We start from the raw sequence: 25448 nt of genomic DNA on the forward strand, positions 1-25448 counted from the left end.
ACTTGTTGATTCGCTTTAGTGAAGCAAGCAGGACTGAAGCCTAAATTAGACACTTTACACTAGTTTTAGACGGTCTTTTATTTCACATATAATTTGTGAATATAACAGCTCCAGAGAAAATCTGAGTATATCAAAGACCTTGAAGAGCGAATCTTCCTATCTTCTCGCGGAATTACCCTGAACAATGTGCAAAAAGGGGTAAAATACGTTGTGTGTTGCCGCATCAGCAAATGACTGTATCACTCCACCTTGTGGACATGTCCTACAATTACACATTGTTTTTAAAACTGCTGTTTTTAAAACTGTTTTGACTGCTTCACATCTCTAGGTCTATGTTTTGAACGTAGATGGCTTAATAAAATATTTTACATCTAGTAAAATCTTTGTAAAACTGTTTTTGTAAAAAGTGTTTTGGTTTCTTATAAAGTAATAAATATTACTTAAAAGTTAATGATGAAGGTTTTTGTAAATTTTGTAAATGTAAGTTCAAACTGCATATTACACAAGTAAGGCCCCATTTGGGATATTATTTCCATTTTTGCTCATCACATTATGGAAAGATACATTCAGGGACTGTTCTATACTGATGGGCTGGAGGAACTGAACCTTTTTCGACTTGACCAGAGAAGATTACAAGAGGACCTGATAAATGTGTTTAAAATCCTCAAAGGCACCGAGAAAGTCAAACCGGAACACTTATTCAGCATAAATACAGACCAGAACACTCAAGTGGGATCAATGTAGAAGTGCATTTAAAACTGAGAACTGCAATCGCGTCTTTAGCCTAAGGGTAGCTGGAGGGTGGAACAACCTGTCCAGCCAATGCATTAAAGCTGACTCTTTCAAGAGGTGGGTAGATAAGGTCCTTGGATCCATTGCTGAATAACTGTCAAATGGTCTAGACAGAACAAATGGTCTCCTCTCTGTCCTATATTCTGCGCAGACTAGATCAATAAGAGCGACTCCCGAGCAAACAAGGAATTAGTAGCCAGTGCTGTCATGAGAAGCACAATGGACGCTGAGGTGATTTTCGTCCGATTTTGTGAAAAGATCCAGCAACTATAACTGTTTGGTAATAAGCCCAATGTGGATAGAAATACATATTTTTAGTCTTAGTTTTAAGCTTTAAATACAGTAAGTGTATCCTGTAGTCATGGTGCTCTCTGTTTCTTAAACCTATGTTTTGCTCCACTAGCACTGTCTAAATGTGTTTAGAAAAGGCCTTCCACTTTTGGATTATGACAATTTAAAAAAGACCCATATTCATCATCATATTTTATATCATTTATTGAAATATAGAACATCTGAATTTACATACTGCATATTAAGGAAGAATACCACCTATAACTGGGTGACTATTCGGAGTTACAAATCGTTGTACCTTTTTGAGCAACACTTCTCCACCACCGCCTGGCCAACCTCCTCACCAGCGTTCACAACATTGTCACAATGAAAATGTACTTTTTCCAAAGTGAAATAAAAACTCTTAAAAAGGAAAAATACAAAAGTGCAACAGTTGTAGGTGCCTGTGGAATACGTCACAGTCAACATTAGAAACAAAAGGCAGTGACACAGCTCTACCGAAGACTTTAAAGAGTATTTAAGGAGACTATATAAGATACATATGTACAGAATGATGTATAACATCATGGTAAAAGTTTCTAATGTCCTTCAATAGGCAAAATAAAATTCTATACAAGTTTATGCCACATTTTAGACTCGTAGGGCCCATTTTAATGTGAAGTAAGGTGTCTTAGGCAACTTTGTATTATTTTTCAGGTGGTGAGGAAGACATATAGAGCTCATCATCTTTACTTCATTTTTTAATTAACACTCAAGTAACATCACTAAATAAAACATGGTGAGCACAGCATACACACATAACCAGTTTAAGAGACCCACTAAGTTTCTGTGAGTTTGATACCTGTGATGCTTTTTTCTCCTGAAGAATACTGTTGGTAGTATACAGAATCCCCTAAGGACTAAAGGATCACATTTTTGTTCTCATACCACATTTAGCACTGAATTATTACAGTAAAAGATGAGTTCAGTATGTATGATTGTCTTGTTATCGTTGTTCTTTGGTAATAGACTTTTGTTTTTTATTACATTAAAATGGATTTAAATGCAAATCAAGGCCCCAGTAAAGTCTTTATTAATGCTTGTGCTTCCACTTTTCACTAGAAAATCTTGATAGTATTGATTATTTTGACATTTGTTGAAAATCATCTGGCATAAAATAATTTTGCTGGAACATTTTTACCTGTATTCCTCAAAATTATAGGGCACAGACCTCTGAACTTTTTTATATTTTATTCACTATAGGTATACTTTAATTATTTTCAGAACCTGTACCATAAATGTGTACCATAGGAATACCTTTTATCTGTAAAGAAGGAGTCACTGAAAGACACACAAAGGGAAATAAATGTTTTACAAATTATGACACTGTTTTCAAATACCTAAGATCACCCAACTCCAAATATTCACAAATATCATATACTTTAAATGAGATAGTAGGTAAAAAAATAAATTTGACTGCTGCACTTAGATAGCTGCTAGCAACATTATACCACAAATAAAAACAATTTAATCCTGTTTTGTGCTTCATCAAAGTAATAGGAACCGATGAGTGTTCTAAATGCAGGACAGAAATCTGTAGCACACTAACACATAGATGACAAGGAAGGAGACACAGCTCTGTCTCTGAGCTTCTGGCTTTTCTAGGCAGATTTGTACCTTTTGGGGGTATGTTGAGTGCTATTTTCCCCACATTTAAATCTGCCTTAAATACCAGCTGTAGTGGTTCAATACAGAAGAGGCAATGGTCATTAATACTGACTGGAGAGGTAAAATGATGCAAAGTATCTTACACTGACAGCACATCTTGTGTTTGAATGCCCATAAGAAGATATGAACATGTATTTCCTCCTGTATCCTTGTGTGCATTGCTTCCAGCAGGTAACAACCCATCCCCGATATCCAAAGAGCAGTGCTCACTTGAACACATGAGCCTGAAATGTCTGCTGTCTGAAATACTGTCCTTTGGATCCTATATTCAGTCCCTTTCTTGCTTAGCTTAAACACCACTGCTGGAGTCTTTCATGTGTCAGCCTTAATGCAATGAAGTGGTCACTGTTTTTGGATAAAAGGAAGTCTTCTTGGGAATGTAGATTCCTCTTCATTCATAGCTTATTTATTTTTACAAGAAGCTGTCCTCCACAAGGTCTCCTGAATCCATGACTAAATCATCTATGATTTCAATGTCTTCAATAGTTTCCCCCTCCCTCTTAACAAAGGTGGAGCTGCTGGATCCCGTCTCTATGGCACTCTCTTCAGATGTCTGTGAGCTAGAAAACAAAATGAAATGTTTACTTATTATTCATTTTCTTTGATAGAGACTGAGAAGCAAACATTCAAAGACACCTTGAAAATATTAATTTACTTTGGTAAATTTCCCCAAGCATTTTTGTTTTTCTTTCATGATTTTACCCTGTTTTTATTGTAGTTTCACACTAGTTGCGCATGGTTTTAACAGGCTGTCAGTATAATTTACTACACTGGACCCTGGTATTACCTTTGTGTACTAAAGTAAGTACAGTAGAAGGAACAGACTGGTGGTGCCTGTAGCTCAGGTCAGAACGAGAGGCTACCTGTGTCTGTTCCTCTTGCTGAAGTCCTCGTCTGAGACTGGGTCCAGGTCTGGCAAGGGAATGATGTAGCCACTGTCCGAGCTCAGTCTCTGCTCGTCAAAGCCACTCTCCCGGTCTTTCGACTTGTCGTGGTTCTTGTAGGTGACTCCAATGTAAGCATCTTCACACTCGGTGCGCATGCGGGTCACCGCAGGGTGGTCACTCTTGAGGAAGTCGTGGTGAACTTTCTCGTAGCTCTGTAGAAACAAAAACCATATCAAAACACTGAGCAAACATGTACTTGTAACCCCCAGTAACTCCAGCAGTACACTGTCAAACTGCCTTCTGATATATTCCATTTCTTTCAGACTTCATGTGCTATATAAGCTTTGACAGTGTGACATGTTGTGAAATGAAGCCTGCATTTACAATGCTCACAATTGCTCACAATCACAATTCATTGTAGCTGCTTGGCTCATGGGGACAAGTACAAAATAATAATACACTAATAATCAAATAATAATGCCAAAAAATACATAATGATATTAAACAATGTTCACTTCTTATCTCAAGAAATATTTACTTACACTAATGACTGGTGCAAAGGCAGGAATGCTGAATGAGATTAAATGAGAGGTGCATTACTTCCAGTCTGCTTTGGCTTCTTTAAGAGTTAAATACTGTAATCAGAATAGTTTCATACTCTCCAGCTGAGGAAACTGTACAGCACATTGTGCACCATTGATTGAAGAATCGCTGTCAGGTAATCACAGACTTGAATACAGGTTTGAACCAGTACTGCTGGATCATAGGGCTCATTCTGCACATTCTGCATTCTTCTCTTTCCTGATGGATCCATTTGCGTATCTATCATATATGTTTTAAGCACAGTATTGAAGAAATATGCACTTCTGCCAATAAACATGTTAAAAAATTGTAAATAGCGGTGATTCCAGTTTTAGAAATGGTAAATGACTTGGTGGAGCATGATCCACTGCTCATGCAATTATTCCCTTTTTTGGCCATCTGAGGTTGTCAGGAGTTTGAAGTCAGCTTGTGCTCATGCAGAAATGCCAGGTATTACAGCAGTCTAACTTCAACGCTTAATTTTGACATTGTCATGCCAGGGTTTGCTGGACAGTGAAAGTGCTCAAAAATCAGAAGACACTGCCAATCATGAGGCCACACCTGCAGACAACAAACATATCTGCTGGCATCACATTCAATGAGCTAATACACTTTTCTCTGAGGAATTACAGCATCAGCTACTGATGCTTGGTGAGGTTTTTCTGAAGTTTGTCAGAGCATGGACCACTATTACAGGGTGTCTGACTAGAACTAGAAATGAAAGGTGAAATAATTTGCTTGCAAATCATTGACATGATTTAAGATCATAGTATTATGTTTAATTGTTGAAAAATAGAAAACCCCTGTTACCTGTATGATTTATCTTGCCAGAGAGCAAGTTTGCGCTAATCTCCTGATGAATAGGATAATCAAATAAGAAAATAATTACATAATTCTTAATTGCATTGTAAAACAAGCTGTAGAATGGTTAATTACTTTTTAATTTTAGAATTACTTGCTGTTCAGATCATGAATTTGAATCTCACGGTTGAAAGACGCCTTCATTCTCGTCACTGAGCAGGGAAAGGCAGAGGCACACACCTTCTTATATTCCGGAGGCAATAAAGACGCCACCATCTCACTCAGGCTGCGGAAGGAAGGCCTCTTCTCTGGTTCGCTGCTCCAGCACTTCGTCATCATTTCGTATCTACAGGCGGATGGAAGGTAGAGGACCATGAACCAGTGGTAGGCAAAAGATACAAAACCCCCGAGCGGGCAGGGAGCAGATCTAAAGACAAGAGCAAGGTGAGTCCAACTTACATGGCAGGGGTGGCATGTTCAGGCTTCGCCATCCTGTATCCACTCTTAATCTTGTTGTAGAAGCTGGAGTCCACCACCATGCCTGGATAAGGAGTTCCACCTAAAAACAAATTAAGACAGAATTATGACATTGTCATTTCACCTCTTTGACAGCTCCCTGGGTACAAAGCTTTTTTTGTCCATTTACTTTTACTCACAGACTTTGAAGCACACAGGAACCTTATCTACTCTTAAAACCCTCTGGACTCTATGCACTACATAACTGACTCATGACAGACTGTATTGTCAGCGTAACATTTCATACAATGTAATTAAAGTTGCAATGTTATAGAGATTACTGAGGAAATATTGTGAAAGTGAGGTGGTCTAACCACGTCAACAATGTTCACTCTCTACACTACAGAATTAAAGATTTGTGCAACTAATTGTCTCCTGCATCAGAACTTGTACAACGTGGGCAGAAAGCCCCAGAGCTAATTCCACCATTCCTCAGTGCTAGCGGCACTCCGCCTGTGGTCTGCCACCTCCATCAGCTGTCAACCAAAGCTCTAATAAAGCAAACTCAGTTATAATACATTTGATTACAGCAGGTATAATAAGTATCATGACCAACAGCATCTGGTTTTCTGAATGTACTGTTGCTGGTGTTATGAATTTTGTATTTTTTAAATACTGCCTAAGAAATAAAGACATAGTTTGCAACCAACCTAGAGAGAAGATCTCCCACAGCAAGATTCCATAGGACCAGACGTCACTCAGAGTCGTGTACAGATTGTCAAAGATGCTCTCAGGAGCCATCCACTTCACTGGGAGGAAGGTCTGTGTTTAAGCAAACAGTACCATACATTAATCAAATGTGGCTGAAGTGAATCCTTTATAACACAGGGTCCCTGCACTCTTTCTAAAACAATATGCAAATTATACTCTTGCAATAGCATGAGTGTTGTTTATTAAAGAACCTACCAGTTATCTGGTGTTTCAGGAAAGTAGAAAGCACATCTTACAAAATTTTCAAAGTGATTGCACGTTGAACAGATATTTGATTTACCACTATGGTCATACAGCACCTGCTAGCAGAATTGTCTTGAAGCAAAAAAAAGGCTCTGTGGTGACCCTGTCGCTCTGCACAGTACAGCTGTGAAATGCATGGGAGCATACTTACACTGCCTTTTGAAACATAGTTGTTGTCATGCATGATGTCTCGAGCTAAGCCAAAATCGCAGATTTTCACAATCTTTCCTTGAGACAGGAGAACATTTCTCGCTGCTAAATCACGATGAACACACTAGAGACAAGACAAAGGAAGCTAATATTAATCAAAGTGGAATTTCCTACCCTCCCTGTTAAAGATTACACAACTCTTTCAGTAAGAAACATTCACCTCACTCTGAGCAGAACTTTAGTAAAATGCCCCAAAACAATTTAAACAGTTTGCACAGTTCATCTTGCGTCTCTGTGCTATAAAGAACAAAATATATGACACAAGGAAGTGGAAGAACTCCCATACGATAAACACATCTTAAGTTTTGGTGACCATATAATTTTACTTGCGGCAATATTTAAGGGCAGCACTGCCATGAAAACAGATGCTCCACCCAGAACATAATACATCCCCCTGGTGCACATGTGATGTTAGGCCTCAGCACATGAGCTGCCATCTTTCAGCACAGGAAAATGCAACATTTCCTGGCTTTTTACTTTACAAGCTGTCATCATCATTTTACCTCTATATAATCTTTGGTTTTCCTGTCTCTGTTGTTAAATGCTTCTTCTTTCAGTAGATGGCGATGTTCACTTAGAAGTGCACAAAATAGGAGTAAGATGAGAGGAACTATCAAGACCTGAATCATTCATTTAATAGGGCACTACAGTGCAGCTGTGGGTACAGACAGAAGGGGCTCTCCTGGAGTGCTCCCCAGTTACCAATCACAGGTAATAAGTAAAAAGGAAAAGCCACGGAAAATTGGCTCCCTGGCATACAGACCTCATTTGAATTTATCAGCAACAACCCCATTTGTCATGGTCTTGTGTGAACACCTAGCACTACATCTGTCCCAGAGGCAAAGCACCAGATCAGCAGATAAATATTTATTTTGGTTTGCTTGTTTGTGGTCACTAGACGGCCCAAACTTGCATGCAAAACCAATGCTGGCTGAAACAAAACAGATGTAAACCAACTTACGTTTTTAGAAGCCAGGAACTCCATTCCTCTAGCTACTTGGTATGTGAAGCTCAACAAGTCCATGAAGCTGAGACCTTCACTGTTGTCATCTGACAGCAAATTGTTTACTTCAGTTTCTGTGCAATTGAGAGAATTATATTTAGCTATAATGACTAACATTTCATTAAAAATGTATATATAGAACTCTGCCTGATTCTAAGTTACAGTAAAAAACTGCATATTATACTCTGCAGTCATCTACATATTATGCTCTGCAATCATCTACTGTGCAATTATGGTAGAAAAAAGTTGTATCGGTAACATTTAAGGACATTCTCATGGTTTGATGTTAGACGACACGTACACTTTACCATCAGCTAAATTGCTGACTGCAGGCTGCCACGCTAACCATGGAGAAGTGTTTAGAAGGAGGCAGCGTGGTTTTTTGCCCTGAACCAGCTGGAACCATACCGGTTAGTGCCTTCTGCTTGTGGGATGGCGGGTGGTCATAATTTGATCTCTGAACGTCAGAATACTTCGAGTCCTCTTTCATCTCCAGCATTGGCACATACTGGGTCGTATCAGCTTGTTTCATGTCCATGTAGTCCCCTTGGCTGCCAAAAGACAGGATGACGTAGCTGCAGGATGCCAGAAGCAGGAACAATTAATACTTCTGTTTTCAGGAGGCAAACAATTAGGTTTGTTTGAGGATCAAACTGTATTTTCTGAAATTCATTGATTTCTTAATTCCTAGATGTGTCATGATGAGTGCCCTGTGAAATTAATTTTTGTTGCAATTGTCTTTGCTAATGGGTACTAACAAAAAGAAGCTTGAGTCCATTGGAAAGTACGGCACAAAGAAGGAAGTACGGCACAGTATATCTGGGGAGGATTCACAAAAGGAACAGTTTGCTAATTTACATTGCCGTCTCACATAAATTTTATACAGTGGTAGAATTATTTTGTTGTCTGGACTATACAACCATAGTTTAATTAATTGAATACAACTGAAAATGTTAATTACAATTCTAAATTCCATCTAAATAGTAGTAAGTGTATTTCTGGTGTAAAGCATTTTAAAAGTGTCCTAATGCCTCTTCATTTCAGGGTCAACTCCACCTCCACATGCTAGACATGGGTTAGTCACAGAAAATCTACAGAAACGTTTTGTGCTATTAAATGTTCCACAGACAAGGCAAGATGCATCAAAACAAAAGAAAAAATGTGTTACTTCATGGCTGCTAATATTTTCAGAGCAGAGAGAAACGCATTTGTTTCTAGTCAAATTGCTTTGGGTCGGACTCAATAAATGTATCTGAGGTTTTCCATTAGATCAGCATCTTAGTGCTTCGGCTTCACCCCTTCCAGTGCATAAAGAATCACTTGGGTCCCGAAGAGTCTGCTTCTCCATGAGCACAGGGTCACGGATCACAGCAGATGAAGAAAGGAAAACGAGCAGCCTGGGCTCCTCACCTTCTTGTGCTTTCATCAGCAGGGTTGATCCCAAAGATGTCCAGGTCCTTCTTCATCTTGTCTGGGTGCCTGCTCAAGAAATGTTCCCTGTTCTTGTGCAGATAGTTAACAAGGTCTCCATAAAAGCAGTATTCAGTGATAATATAAATGGGCCCTGCAACACACAGACAAAAAACAGTCAAACTTTGTCATCACAAGTGCTTTGTGAAAAACACTATTTTCCATTAATGTGCACTGTCCTAAATATTGACTTCCTGCTGAATTTCTGTCTGAGACAAGACACAGATATAGAGTAGATGACATGCCTTGTACAATTGACACCTGAAGAAGGTTCCACGGCCGAAACGTTGTGTTTTCTTTCTTCTCTTTTCAGCATGGAATAAACCTATAACTTGTTCCTTTGAACAACAGACTGCAGAAACCATGCAGTGCATTCAGTACATTTGACACAGATGCAGTGCTGGTTTTACCTGACTTGGTGCATGCTCCTAGCAGGTTGACAATATTGAGATGGGGTCCCAGGTGGGTCATTATTTTCAGCTCTGACATGAGGGCCTGTTTCTCACTTGACCTGGCTGTAGCTGCAAGTGAAATTCACAGGAAATCTCTCAGCCTGTATTTAAAGGAACACTTCCAAAACCTATAATAAGCATAATATGGTGTATTTGTATACTACAGACATATACTCAATTTTATCATTTTTTTCTTTTCTCATAATATCATGGTATTTTTGGTGCTTGGTATTTGTACATGGCAACTACACTTCATAAGACTAGAAAAAGCATGAATGTGGGGAAATTAAATTAATCCACAAGGAATAAAAAACAATCTAAACTACACTATCTTGATCAGGCTTAAAAAATAAACAACTGTACAGGCTGAAGTGAACAGTAGCTGTACTAATTTTTAAAGGTTAAATGCACACCACTTTGCAGAGCTTTCTGGAGAAGCTGATGCACCCATTTAAAACCTTTCCTGTAATAAGCATATAGTACTTTATGGTTACAAGTTAAATAACGGCTATGTGTTGAACAAGGTCTGCATTACAGAGGGCATATTAAACAATTCACTCATCTGTGTAATTATGGAGTGTGCACAAAACACAGACTGTGCCTTAATAACCTAAAATTATGGTGTTGCAGTTCTTTCCAATAAATACATCACAGCATATTTTTCCTCAAAATACACTTAAATATTAAATACAAATAAAGAATAATACAATAGCTCACGTTTCAGCATTTTTACAGCAACTTTCATCACTGGTTGGGACCGACTCAAGCCATAAGCTGTTCCTTCTACCACTTTACCAAAAGCACCAGAGCCAAGGATTCGACCTGCAAAACAAACACACTAGATGAACATCATGTTCCTTTCTGCCATTCAGAGCACAGGCAGCTACTGAAACAGGATAGTGATTTTCACCAGAGCTGCAAGAAGGGAATCTTGCTTCCCAGCTCTGCTGGAGTTTTAACACCTTGTGCTTCACAAGAAGATGTGAAATATCTCTCTAGAAGATTCATGTCTCTCATCAGAATGTGTGCCATACCTCAAGTAAATGAATGCTATCTCTGTATATCTACCTGGCACATGATAAGGAAGCTATTGACCTCACCAAGTACGAGTCCATCACGAGGAAACTCCCATCGGGAATCATAGGGCAGCTGCATTGGATCCACATAAATGTATTCATGTCCATCTGGACTGATGGACTCAATCACACGCCATCTTATTTCGTACCTGGGTTTCTACACAGATAAAAAAACAGTTTCCACATCAAGCAAATGAAAACGCAGAATTTCAGTTATGTTTTCTGTGGCAAACTGTAAGTCACTGCAGTGACCTTTCCCATGGGGATATTACACATTAAACTGCTAGGCACCTGGAGTCAAGGAGAGGTAAACTGCACATTTGCTCTCAATACGTCAAGACCCCACACAGTCACTCATGAATCATCAAGGGCCCCCTAAAGTGCTGGGCAAATGGCTGATGAGATCAACTGTGAGAGGAGGGTAATGAGTCATCTGAAGTACCTGTTTCCAGATGATGACCAGCACAATGAGTGACACGATGACAATGACCAGGAGGACCAGCACTGCAGCCGCCACCGTAAGCTCTGACCGTAAAGCTGGAACAGATAAAGATGCAGGATTTTAAAAAAGAGGCGTTTATTCACCTGCTCTAAGAAAATTACTCATGCATGCTAAGCACTTCGTCTGATGGGCCTATATGCAAAAACGAATGTCCTACAGTGTTAAGAGCTCACACTTATCTGCTAATTGTTTAGACTTCTGACACAGTCTGCACTGCAGCGTACTGCAGCGAGGTGTCCCAGCTCCATAAAATCAACCAAGAAGCTCTTCTAACTTAGCAAGACCAAATGGCATGAGGAAAGTCTAAGCAAATGGTCTTGCATGGAGTACTGAGCTTTTGTGCCTTGTTTTCAAAATAAAAGATATCTCTTCTTGTCCCTAATAGTTAACATAACACTACTCTACCTCTGTTCTTAACAGCAGCTGCTGGTATTATTTCTGTTTGCCACCAGCATACGGTTCCTACTAATACATTACTAATACTTTCATATTAATAATACTTACTGTTTGAAACCAGCTTCACTTCTCTGGCAACTGCAGCAAGTTCATTCTTAGCCAGACATTTCACTGCCAAAGTGCCATCCAATTTGGAGAATATAACTTGGCTTTCAAGCCTGTTCTCTTCATCTAGATGGTTTTCCACAGTAATATCAGTGGAATTCACAGGAAGAACAGTCCACATGGATGTATCATTGGCACATCTGAAATGACATGACACAGTGTGCATTGAAACATCACAATTGGATATGCAAGAAAAAATGTCTGTGACCTTCTCTGACAGCTTGATGACAGCTATCTGAGGACATCACTCCACTCACATCTACCAAGGAAGACCATAATGTATGCCTATAAAAGGAGAGTGATGTGCAGAACTTTTTTCTCTTTTGGCATTACACACAAAGTCATATATGAACTCAAAAAACAGCACAGCTGGGCTCTTGCTTTGAATGCTGAGCTAAAAGGCAGACAGCAGCCAAATAAGGGTTAAGGTTCACAGGAAAAGATATTAAGAGAAGTCTAATTTTAATGTGTTTATGGAACCATTCTCCCCCACTTCTTAAAACAAATCAATAAACAGAAGTTCTTACTGCTTGATATTCCTGCAGATGAACCACTCGACCTCAGGTGTGGGCAACCCCCCTGCGATGCACACCACAGACTGCCCACTGGCTGATCCCTGGTGCAGGTCCATCAGGTCTACTATGACTGCTGGGACTGCAGAGAAACAGTAGGACTGAAATGCGGATCCAGCAACAGATACTGCTGTTTGTGGAGGCACAGCGATGTCCACTCCTTACCTTTCACCTGCAATGAGAAGGTGTAGCTCTCTGTCTCATTCTTGTTGTAAACTCTGATGGTGTAGTTGCCACTGTCCTCTTCTTTAGCTCGAATGAGCTTCAAGATGCTCTTGTAACTGTGAAAGAAAGCTCACAGATCAACACAATATGCAAACATTTGGGATATGTTTTTCAGTAATGAATCATTTCCACAGTAGTAATATTTTAACAAATCAGGACCTAATCATGAATATCCATAAAAGCTTTTGAGTAAAAAACACAGAAACAACACAGTACATCTAATGCATTTTCTCAGAGTTCTGATCTTGTTCACATTTGTAAAACTGAGATTGGAGAAAAGGATGTTATGGAAATTAATCAAAGCCAAATCACAAACTCATAATATGTACCTATTTTGAATGCTTCTCTGACATAAAATAGTACAAAACCAGTTGATCATAGTAGCATAGGAGTCTTGTCTACTCTGTGTTCCTTTGCTGACCCTAGAAATCCATCACTCTTTCAGGCTTCTGTTGTTCCAAGATATGAAGAGTGAGAGAGGATGAGATGATTCTACCTGGTTTCACTGTTTCGTTCCAGAGTGCTGACTGTTTCAGCATTCACTTCCTTGAGTGCCACACCATCTTTGAACCAGATTGCCTTTGGTTCAGGGTAGGCCTCAATGTCGACTCTGAATTCCTTCACTTCATCCAGCTCGGCAAATTCCTTTTGTGAGACCATGGGGTCCAGTTGTATGAATCCTTTCTCTGTAGTGAATAATGAAACTCCTTGGTTTCACCTCTTTTAAACAAAAGAATACCTTTTACCATATCTCAAAGACATAGTGTCTACTAATGTAATCATTATATTGTTAAAAAAACAAAAAATAGAAAAGTATTCCTGGAATTTGGTTTATTATTATTAGTAGTAGTAGAAGTAGTATTTGTAGTATTATTAGTAATAGAATGGTAATATCACAGTAAAGAGTGTTAATCGGACTGACAGGGGTGCACCACATACCGTACACTGTGATGGTCACGGCCTTTGTTATCATGTTGGTGCTCATAATGTCTGTGATGGAGCACTCGTAGACTCCACTGTCCTTCAGAGAAGCATGCTTGATAGTGAGGCTATAGCGGATTTCAACATCTCTTTTGTTTTCCTTCAAGGTGATTTCCCCTCTGCCTGCCTGTGAACAAAAAGAAACCCCTGAGCCATATATTAGGAGCAAATCTGTATACACAAATATTGCTCTGCTTGTACATGCAACAGCAAAATCTAATGAGAACAGCAAACTAAGAAGTCATTTATTTGAATAAGTGAAAAAAGATTTTACAGTGAGGATGCATCTAAGTTTTCCATTAATACTTTGATTTGAAAGTCATAAAAATATGTTTTGTAACAGTTTAAAAGTACTTTATTCAATATAATGATTATTAAAGATTATTAGTGAACTATTTTTCACTTCTTTCATTCCTGAAGACTTAGCTCTCCTGAATGGCCCCTAGTTCCTTCTTGCTAATGCTCTGCTGTATCTAATTGATACAACAATTATTTATAGCAACCCAGGTCACTGCTACAAGTTCTTCCTTCTTGGCACCTAGTGCTATATGACCCAACAGTTTTCTTCATGGGCTTCTGAAGCACTCTGAGTACTCTTGTAGTGCCATATGTCTGAAGACTGGCTTTAATAACAGGAAGAGTAGTGGTATTGTAAATAACTCCCTCTGAAAAGCAGCAGCACACTTCCCTGCTGCTGTGCTCTATCAGTTGGTATATGTTTGTTGAGCTGCTGAGAACCTGGCCTGTCTCAGCTCTTTTCCAGTTGATCATGGTGACTGACTACAGACTGACCCAGGTGACAACAGGTAACCCTATACCCGTGTTAAAGCACTGTAAGTACAATTACAGAATAAGAAGCTTCTTCTGTCAGGATGGTTACATTACTTGTTCTCTAGCTTTGGACTGTCCTTAGTACTCAGTGGTTACTGCATGAGCAATGTAGCATAAACATCTATTATGAAACTACTTGGCAAATGGAATGACACCCCAATCCTGAGGATGAAGCCTTCCGAACCCACCATCTTGCCCCCCAGTGCCGAACGGACTTAGGCAAGGAGTTCCTGCAAGGAGGATGATGGAGTAGTGGGATTTGACATTCTCATCATGACAAATGGGTGTTTGCTACCAATGCTTTGTTGGGTATATGTTAGTCATTCACTCTCGAATTACAGTTTAAACTCCATTTAAAATGTGATTAGAGAAAACTTATGGGTCTGCCTACTCAGTGACCTCCGATCTTACCATTTTCCCAGGGTACTTCCAATTGTCCTCCAGAATTTCACTTCCCTTTGCCACACAGGTGACATTTATGGTGTCCCCCACCAACACTGCAGTGTTTGGAGCCTCGAGGTCAACTTGAAGCTCAGAATTCGCTGAGGCGAGAGAGAATGTAATGGTCAACTATCAATATGACCTATTCAGTCATCAGAGAACAGAGAAAAAGAATTCAAGTCACAATGAACTCATTAATGTCACGGCCAAAGCAAATTTGAAAATAAAATTGTGATGCAACTGAAAGTAAATCCACTGATTTCTACAAGCTATTAATTATTAAATAACAGTTCATAGGTCTCCTCTTTTTCTTTTATAGGAATACTAGTTTGTTGGTCTTTGTGTATCAAATCTAAGACAAAAGCTTTACTTGCAAACATACCTATCCAGCCATGAACAATATACTCTTCACTTTTGTATTCTTCCCCATTAATAATAGTTTTGCAGACATAGGTTCCTGAAGGGAAGATCCCAATGGCACCTATTTTGCTGTCATAGCTGCTCGATACAGTCTTCTGTGTGTCTGTGTTAAAGAGGATGACACTGGTATTCGGGTTTGAGACACGGCAGGGGATCTCCATTTCTCCCATAGCTGCCAGAACATGGGTCCCAAACACTGACACGGAAGGAACAAATGGCGCCTCTGGATCTGTGGGGAAAAACAAGATAACTTCATGTTTCCAGACTTCATTCGCAGCAACTCAGGATGTCATTATTTCCATAGATATTCACTTCACTTTTACAATAAAAGCATCAGGTGCCACCAATCTTGACTGACTGCAGCAAAATTAAAAATCTGACACCAGAACAATTCCACTTTAATTAGTAAACATGATTCTAGATAGAAAAACCTTCAACAGTGATCCCTATGAGGGGAGCCTAGTGCAGTTATCAACAACCATCTGGGATCCCCAGAACCTACTCTGAGCTTTTACTCTGGGATCACAATAACAAAATAAGAAGCACATATGTCAAGTTCATCCCAGGGTGGTAAATGACCAAGTTGTCAGACATACAGGAAAATATCTAGTTACCACAACAATGAAAGAAAATGTGACCTCAAAGTGTTAAACAATATTTTTACATAATTCAAGATAATCTGATATCTGTCTTCCTAACTATGTTGTTTCTTTCAAACAATGCTGGAAACAATTTATGAAACCAAAGGCCAGGTGTAACACACCTGGAACATAGATATAAATGGAGGAATATTCCAAGTCTTCGGTGGTGCTGCTGTTCGCATCCTTGTAGTAGCAGGAATAGGAACTGGTGTGGAAAACACTGGCATTCTGCACACTGATAGAGACAACAAACTGTCCACTGTTATCCTCTTCAAACTGCATGTGGTAAAACTCCTCATCCAGGGGAATATCCCAATCCACCTCCCTCTCTCCGGAGCAGGTCAGCTTGAACGAGGAATGGAGCTGCACAACCATTTCCTTCTGGCTAGGGGAAATAATCGGCACCACCTGTTGGTGCAGAGCAATGGATGGAGCTGGGAGAAAAGCAGAAAAACAGCATCTAGTCATTCAAAGTAACTCTGAAGTCATCAACAAAACCAAGGAGTAGTTTTTCAAACTCAAAGTGCATATTGTCTACTTATCCTACCTTTTACTCTCAAGGAGAATGTGAAGCTCTTCTGATCATTCTCATTCTCAACCTTAATAGTGTAGTTGCCATTGTCTTCTTGGGTGGCCCCAAAAAGTGACAGAACACTTTGATACCTGCAACAATGGAGTGAAAAAATAAGTAAATTGTCAGCTTTATGATGTATATGAAGTGTTACAAACCAGCAAGGAGACATTTTGCTTAAATTGATCCAATAAGATGACAGCTCAGAGTTCAGCTTCAGCAGAAACCCAGGCTTCTGTGTTATATAAAGAATCTAGAGCTATCACATATGAGCACAGTTTAATAACATTAATTAATTTGCAAGGGAAAAAATATTTTACATCATACTTTTATATATGAAAATATTAATATCTCTAATGTCCTTCTTTAAATAAATATATTTTCTAATAATGTATAATATATTATAAAATTATTTAAAATAATTTATGTTTGATGTTACACCTGATATTTCTTTTAAAATAGACATTTAATACTGGAGAGCACCAAACTGAAGATTCTGTTTACCTTACTCCATCAATCTTGGTCATTGTGCTTCTTGTTGCAAAATTGTCATTTTCGATTTCAATATCATCCTTCAGCCAAGTCACTTTGGGGCTTGGATGAGCATTTATATTGACAGTGAACTCTTTATCTTCATTCATGTTTGCAAATTCAATTCGACCAAATAAAGGTTCCAAAGAGATGAATCCTTTCTCTTAAAAAAAAAGAAATGCAATACTTAGAAGCAGCATTCTGTAACTTCTTATTCATTTATCATCCCCATTTGCTTTTAGCCTCTGCCATATAGTTACTGAAACTGAAAGAACCAAATGGATGCTTTGTTTCTCTTTGCAAAACCAAACTGCTGAGCAAGAGAAGCATAAATACAGCTTTTAAAAGGGGCATGAGCACATGGACTGGCTACTACTAATTAAAAACTGAGGTTTTAATTTGCAGTGAAAAATCATCTAATTTGGTGTCCGCAAAATACAAGATGAAGATTAATCATCACTTTGATTACTACAGTGTTACTATGTGCAAGTGCTGAGTTGTACGAGAAATGTACAAACTGTTTATAAAAGTAAAATTCCAAAACCATGTTCATTGCAGGCTGAAACAGCAATATACAGCTTAGACATACCATGAACTGAGATGGTTGCTTTCTTAATTTTGGTCTCCTGTGTCAGGATGTTTGTCACAGAGCATTCGTAGACTCCACTGTCCAGGACAGAGGCCTGGGGGATCTTCAAGGTGTAGCGCACAGTATCTTTAACCCTCTCTTTTAACTGCACTGCCTTGCCAGCCTGAAAAAAAAGAATTATAACTGAGAACAAATTTCTTTTAGAGCAGGCAACAGCAAGGATACAGGAATTGTCTCTTTCTGGACTTTTTAATCTCTGTGTTCTGCCTCCCTGTTTAAATGTAGAGCTATAAATCTTGATATGTTTACAAGAAAGAATTTCAAAACACAATATTAAGGATGTTCCCTTTCAGAATGGGTAGAGACAATGAAAGTAATAGGGAAGATGCAAAATAAATGCTACAGTTGCAATAAAATTGCAACTTTTAACAACAAGTTAAAGAAACCTCACAGGTGATAAATATGCATTGCATTATGTGGTCAATAAATTATTTTGTTCTGTGCATCTTTTGCTCAGATAAGACACAGCACAGGCCATGAAAAAAACTGTAAGTCTCTAGTGTAAATAAACAGGAGGAAAATCAACACATCTGCAAAACAGACTAGTTAATCCCTGACATTCATTCTTGCCCTTTATATTTCAGAACTTGTCTTTTGTTTTTTTTCATAATGCTTTCCAACATCGTACCTTACAGTATTCTCTTGTACTTGCATTTAGTTACTTTAATAAATATTTTAAAGTCATTAAAATATATACAGTTCAAAAATACATGTGCCATTGTACCACAAGAATGAGATTAATCCCATAATAAGAAGTTAAAAACTGATAATGAGGTCCAGAAGAACTACACAGATGCACATACGCTTTAACTAGTACCACCTTCCTGTTAGTGGCTGGATTAAATACTCTCCTTTCTGTTGTGGTGTTACACAGAAAAGTCTTACTGCCTATAATTCTGAACACAGGAATAGTAACAGATAACTGTGATCATCTATAATTAGCTCTCCAAGTAGGAAATTAAGTTGCAGCAGAATTGTGGGTGATGCACATTACTGATGATAATTGGTGATAATAAGATTAAAGAGGCATTTAAAGTAATAATTACCCACCTGTTTCACAGGGTGTAGCCAGTGCTGCTCAAACTCATCACCCAGGGGGGCAACACAAGTGATGCTGAAGGGAGCTCCAGCCTCTACTGCCGCCTCACTGCTCTCCATCTCAATGTGGAAATCACTGCTGCCTACGAAAGATGCAGAAGGGGCTAATACTTGATGTACAAGGCCAGTTATTCAAGCCTATAACTGCTCCACACTAAGACTTTCAAATAAGGTCTGTGTCTTTTTCACAAGACACCATCTGAAAATGTTTTTTCACAGAAGTCCATCTGAAAATAAAATACTAGTATGTGGAACATATAATGAATTGATTGGTCATTACCTTTTTGGAAAATAATACAATGCACAGAAACAATAAATTTACCAACAAAATGCTTTTTATATGTAGAGAAATATATAAATATATATTATATATCTCCACAAAGCTATTTTCAGATGTAATATGTCAGTAACACTAATGCACTAGTTCCTAGTCTGAAAATCCCATAAAACCGTTTGGAAAATGTGCTCAGCTTTTCTGAACCAGGTTGTGAGTCTTTCAGCTATTTTGTGTTGCTCAGGTGTCCACTCACTAGGGGTCACTGTGTCGCTGTAAGGCAATGCAACACATTGGCATTTCCTGCTCAGAGCCTCGGGAAAGCAGAAATTCAGAAGCATAATGTTCCTCCTGGTTCTTCAGCCACTTAGCACTGAAACTACAGTCTGTCTCAGATAGAACAATTGTCTAAAAAAATGGACCTTTCCCTCACTTTATTATGGATATCCCCTGAAGAGCACAGGGCAGCTATTATGAGTGGAATGAGGCCAAAATCACACTTAAACCTTGTTCAAATTTATTTTTTGAGGATAAGGGAGGTCAAAATTGTTTTCATTGTTCCTTACTGGTTCTATCAGATGTAAAGCTTCCTGAAATGTGGTCCAAGATCTTGCTTTCATAGCTCAGAAGAAAATCGAGCTAGCAAGGTGGCAGCCTCTAGAGGTATTGCTGCAAAATGTTATTGCATGATCTATAGCAGACAGTGTGAATGTCATGATGCCTCACATGCACTGAAAGGAAATAGCTGTGACAGAGACATCATGAACTTACTTTTGTCATCACCAACTCTGTACAGTGCGCTGTAATGTCTTACACCAGCCTCAGTGGTTTCACAAACGTAGGTGCCACTAGCGAAGCTGCCTATGAACCCTCTCTTGCTATCGTACAGGCTGGGCACCTCCGCGCCTGTCTCCACCTCCTTCAGGCTGACGAGAGAGCTGGGGCTGCTGGTGCGACACGGAATCACTGCAGCAGGAGGGTCTGCTTGGACGTGCTGCCGGGGGGCGTCTTCAGGCACAAACGGAAATGCTGGGTCTAACGAAAACAGTACAAAGCAAGAATGAATAAACGGAAGTCGTTTAAATTATTGTTAAATTCTTTTAAAGCCGGTGTCTCAAAACAGAAGCGCACAGCTCTGCAAGTTGGCGATAACTGTGGAAAACCAGATACTCTCAGTTGCTGCACGTTCATTTTCTGTCACAAAGAACAAGAAAAAAAGATATCCTCCAAAGTGGCAAGATTAAATCACCGGATTTGAAGAGAAGGAGAAAGACAGTCTGTACTATCCAGACAGATAGGATGCAATATTCATAACTCGGCTCTCATCTATTGCATATCATAATATGTTAGGAAAAAGGTTTTGTTAATAATGCTTATCTGCGAACACAAGGTTTCGGCGAAATCAGCAGATACAATATACTGTCCTTACCAGGCACATATATGTATATGTTTGCCTCGCCGAGCTCCGCGCCTTCCGCCGTGCCGTGCGCCTTGAAAGCGCAGGTGTAGAAGCCGGTGTTGGACGCCGAAGCGTCAAGCAGCAGCAAAGTGGAGAAGGACTGTCCGGAGGCCACAGCCCCGCCGCGGGACAGCGGGCCCTCCCAGAGCACGCCGCCTTCGCCGGTGCAGTTCAGGCTGACCATGGAATGCAGCGGGATGACGAGCTCTTCCTCGGCCGAGGCGATAACCGGCTTTGCCTTCTCGCAAACAGTGGTCTGGAGGCCTGAAAATACACCGAACGCGCACACAGGTAGAGAAGCGTGCTGTGATGCCAGTGACCTCTCCTGGCGGATCTGTCGATTCGCTACTTCAAGTTCAAACTTTTGTCACCTTGTCCCTCGTTTCGATTCCTGGTATTCTTATTCTTACTAGTCTAGTTTACATCAGAACCTGTGGAATGCAGGTTGTTACAGCTCCGGACAATTGCCTTGTCTGTGTCTGCTCTGTTTTGTGCCGAGTGTCAGCTCACAATATGACAAGATATACTGTCCCCGTGTCAGGACTGCTCCAATTATTATATCTACCCCACGTTTGAACACGACAGGAGCTGCAATTTTGCACCAACCTGATAAGATCCCGACCAACATAACCCGAAGAGCGAGGCGCATCTTCATCTGCAAGAAGACATCCATTTTGGTCAATTTTTAGGTCATCAACTGCAAAAAAAATAGATGTGCATCACTTTTTGTGCATGAAGTTTCAAAAACAATAAATACAGCTGTACAAAACAAATGAAATAGGAATCATGAAGAATGCGGAATTTTGTTTCAGGTTATTTTTGATTATTTCATATAAATTGGTATAGATCAAGTTAAACTAGCCCTTTGTTCTAGTTCTGCTCGGAAAAGATACGGGTTTCTAAGAAAACAACCTACATGTAACCCTTGACTCAAAAAGAGGGAAACCCTGATGAATCATCTTCCACGGTTGTAATCGACAAGTGGGTCTGCTTTTAAAATTAAAACATTCGGACATTTCACGCACATTTGTTTTAACATATATATTGTATTATTTCATGAAAGACGCGACTTTTTTTCCACGCATAACTCTGCTTGTAAAAATGATGCCATTACATTATAAATACCAAGAGAGTGCGCTGCAGCACGATATTTGTTTACCAGGCGGAAGAACAGAAACGTTACAAGATTTTGACAACACATTTTTACATGATGCATAAACTTATTTTGCAGTGTTCTGAAATGCCATTTTAGGCGGTAGATCAACGATCAAACGATGTGATATCTAAGTAAATACCTAGGGCAATAAACTTAAGAAAACGTTAAATAAATGGCATAGATGTCGTACCATTCATACAGTCGACCTAAAATATTTCCTTCATTTCCTACATCTTAAGTGTGAAATCATAAAACACGAAATTAAAACGCTACATCACAAATGTGTATGAGCTTTTTGTCAGCTGAACTCATGTTCTAAAGGCTGTTATTTTTTACTAAAGGCTACATCTATTGTAACCTGTAGTGAAAGGGCAAGTAAGACGAATATTTAGTAGGTTGAATTAGTCATGTTTGTAATGTCTAATTATGATGAAGGAGGCTAAGCTAATGCTTGAATTGCTGGCTATCCTTGTCCGATCCTGAAAGTTTCTGGTCCAGCCGGAGCGGCGGTGTCTGTGTTTCATCAGTCCGCTGCGAGAGCCCCTGTCTTCTGTCGGGCTGCGGGACGAGACGCCGCACAGACTGCCCGCGCCAGCCAGCACAACACCTCACCACGCTTTCGCCTGCCTGACGCCCTCGGTCGGTTTTGTTGAACGAGTATTTTAATGTTAAAAATCAAACTCATTTAATTCTAAAACAATTTTATGTATTTTAAACGCTGCTTATTTTGGTCACATTAACCGATTCGGACACGGGCATGCATATTTTATTTTATTCATATGAATGCCAGAAAATAAGATATAATTTGTTGTTGTTGTTGTTGTTGTTGTTGTTGTTGTTGTTGTTGTTGTTGTTGTCGCTCCTTTAAGGTCAAATATCGTTACATTTACCATAGGGAACACAAATCCTGACTTTTTACATCAGGATTTTGTCATGAAAATGATTACGATATCGAGCGCATTAGAAATTTGGGAAATGTCCGACACTCTCCGTTTGGAGTTGAACTTCGTACTAGAAGTTTGCGTGTATTTCAATATAGAGCAGCGTATAATAATTTCGTACAGAGCCCTCGGAGTAGAGCATTCTGCACACAATGTAAAATATGTTCAGAAAAAAAAACATGAAGTCCAATATTAATTTTATTCCGCATTTTGCCGTTTAAGAAATTTGGTATTTTGTGCAGCTGCTCTTCAGATGAGCGCAAAGAGAATAATTAAGCTTGGCAAATCCCGGGGTGTTGAAAATTTAATGAAAATACTTTTTCTTAGTGCATTTTCGTCCGTCAACCCCTCCCCCCGGGAAACCTGTTTAAGATTCCTTCAATGTGACAAATATTTAATTAGTTTCGACAATTTCGGTACAATTTGCCATGTGGATATAGTTATATTTTAATGAATAGATTTCATGAATCATCCGTGAAATACTCATGGAATCGCAGTCACGATGCCGGTAGAATATGGAAAGGAATTCCCGTAAGACTCCCGTCTTCTTCTGCGTTACTATAGGTAGACTAACGAATTTAGGAACAGCCGCAAATTTCTCCCAAGTCTCAGTTCTTGTCCTCAAAAGATCATAATAAACTGATTCAATTCGTTACTCTCCACAAAGCCTTCGCTGTTTAATTGCATCCCAGACGTGACAAAAACATAAAGGAAGGCAGAGTTTTCAAACCTGGACTCCCAAAAGACGGAAAAAAAACTATCCCCACCATTCGTAGAAGTTGGATTAAAAAAAAAAGCGAAGACGGAAGAAAATCAAGAGAATTCTTCAATCTGACTGTAAAAAAACAGAATACCACTATTTACAGCGGAATAACGAAAAAAAATAGAATGCGTTTTTTTTTCAGTTAAACCCAAATGTTAAAACACAGCCTTTATAGTTGCATTTTCCAAGCTTTAAGTTCCCTTTGTCTTAATGTTACTTGGTTCCAGTTATCCATTCCAAAAGAACATCCCAAACGAACCTTTGTTCCATAAAAAAATGTTTTAAATTCCATTTGCGGGACTTTAATTTACTTCACATCCAGTCTCAAATGTGTTTGCCATGACAGCCTGCAGCGCATCCCTCAGACCCAGCGAGCCTCCTGATGTGAATCGTCCCACTGTGAAACAAGAGATCGGGGTTTTCTCCATTTCGCCACCCGTTTCCAGGGGATCTTCTGCAGTGCTCCAGCGGACCGATGTGGAGGAAACATTATTATCCGTGTAATGTTGAATGACCTGTATTCCGTCCGATTATTATTATTTCAAAAGTATTTTCTGCTTTTCGGAAACCTTCTCGTCTTCATGATGAGCCTCTTCGGTTTTTTAGGATTCTGCATTACATCCCATTTCAAGCGGTACGCTAGTTTTTGGAGCTTCAAAAGCCTGCGGTTCCCCGCTATGATTTTAGACAATTCATTAGTTAATAGTTAAATTAAATTACTAATTACAAGGCACATCCTAATTGTAAAACCAAAATGTGCATTTGCTTTGATTGAAATTAAAAGGTTGCTTTATTTCAATAAACCAACGCGTTCTGACTAACAAAAAGTATACGGATTATGATAACTCTTTAATAATAATGTGCAATTAGTTAATTAAATAAGGAAGAGGTTTTTAGAATCGATAAAATGGACCCTTTAGAACCGCACAGGTTTGCATTACCTTAAAAATAATAAGTTACAATACCTTGTAAATTCTCTTTATTTCCTTAAAGAAAACATTGACTGGATTACAGTCTCATGGATGCTTGGTTAGATCCAGTGATCTTCTTCCCGAAGGTCTCGCTAGCTGTTTTCAGAGGTAATCCACAAAGCGCAATCCACAATCCAGAGCGGTCAAGAGAAGCTGATGTGTGCCCTGTACCTCCTGCTTCCACGGCTGGGCTTAGTAATGGGCTTCAAGCACAACGACTTGTAATTGATTCAATGTAACAGTCCATCCTTCCCCAAAAAACTAATCATCTGCCTTAAAGTAAATAAGTATCAGGAAATGAGCCCCCCTCGGGTCGCTTTCAAAATAAGAGTCGGAGCTCTCACCGTCATACCGAAACGGGAGTCGGATTTCGCTAAACTTTGCACTTAAAACTTTTTACACAGGGAGGAGGGCCATAGTACTACCAGGCAAAATCGGTCTCTTCTTTTTTTTTGTTGGGGGGGTGGAGTATAAGACTTTTTTGGAGTCCTTCTGAATCAAGGCAAAGTTTACATTCATATGAAAACAATTGTTTACCCTTGTGAGTGGCATGCTTATATGTAATTTTATTCTCCAAAACGTAGAGGGCTTGGCTTAGGCGAAAATTAAAGATGATAAAATGGTCGTGTGACAAATTATAGTGAATTTTTAATTTCAGACAAACTTGTTCGACAGTTTTACAATTGACCCATTGTTAAAAATATTTAACAATCTATAAATCCGAAAGCAAGTATTTTTCATGTTTAAATGCACTCAAGCAGAGACAGACGGTATTCAAAGTTCGTCTCGGTAAAACTAGCAGGCAATGCAAAAATGTAAAACAACGCGTCCGCACAGCCTAGAAGAACAAAAAATACAGCATTAAGTATAAGGTGGACGTGAGTGTTTTTTTTTGTCAAACACCAAATCTCTGGTGTGTCGCCTTCAACTATAGAATTAGTCCCATATGTTGCTATTACAATTCGTGAGGGCAGGGGGCGCTGGAATATCAGGGAAAATACAAACTACTAAAAACGACCTTACAAGCTACCCACTTCTTTCAAAATTACTTCTGTTGTACTTCTGTTTAAATTTCTCTCATTTATTATTGGTTTCCGGCTGATTCTTAAAAATACACGAT

The 25448-nt window shown here is 39.2% G+C and overlaps 1 protein-coding gene across 1 annotated transcript; it reads right to left on the reverse strand.

The window, feature by feature from the left end:
* Window positions 1-1269: 1269 nt before the first annotated feature.
* Window positions 1270-24617, reverse strand: pdgfra (platelet-derived growth factor receptor, alpha polypeptide). Its single transcript, XM_088627302.1, has 29 exons — window positions 24323-24617; window positions 21104-21194; window positions 20468-20761; window positions 19810-20073; window positions 18717-18847; window positions 17607-17769; window positions 16991-17180; window positions 16463-16578; window positions 16038-16349; window positions 15237-15503; window positions 14825-14955; window positions 13541-13709; window positions 13098-13287; window positions 12542-12657; window positions 12332-12458; window positions 11748-11944; window positions 11184-11278; window positions 10766-10898; window positions 10383-10487; window positions 9624-9734; window positions 9154-9307; window positions 8152-8318; window positions 7702-7817; window positions 6682-6804; window positions 6227-6338; window positions 5520-5619; window positions 5301-5406; window positions 3654-3889; window positions 1270-3350 (listed from the first exon to the last, which is right to left on the reverse strand). Exons 2-29 carry the CDS (start codon window positions 21168-21170, stop codon window positions 3203-3205), a joined length of 4440 nt encoding a protein of 1479 aa, XP_088483428.1. The 5' UTR covers window positions 21171-21194; window positions 24323-24617; the 3' UTR covers window positions 1270-3202.
* Between the last annotated feature and the right edge of the window lie 831 nt (window positions 24618-25448).

Source organism: Lepisosteus platostomus, chromosome 1, assembly GCF_059453375.1.
Source record: "Lepisosteus platostomus isolate fLepPlt1 chromosome 1, fLepPlt1.hap1, whole genome shotgun sequence".
In the NCBI taxonomy this organism is placed as follows: domain Eukaryota; kingdom Metazoa; phylum Chordata; class Actinopteri; order Semionotiformes; family Lepisosteidae; genus Lepisosteus; species Lepisosteus platostomus.

Bases quoted from the DNA above. Each gene is read 5' to 3' on its own strand.
- pdgfra (XM_088627302.1), bottom strand. From the start codon at position 21,170: ATGGATGTCTTCTTGCAGATGAAGATGCGCCTCGCTCTTCGGGTTATG. The intron at 16,350-16,462 runs GTAGGATAAGTA...CTTTTCTCCCAG, and splicing joins ATTCTCCTTGAGAGTAAAAG to CTCCATCCATTGCTCTGCAC. The intron at 10,488-10,765 runs GTGAGGTCAATA...TTTGTTTTGCAG, and splicing joins TCGTGATGGACTCGTACTTG to GTCGAATCCTTGGCTCTGGT.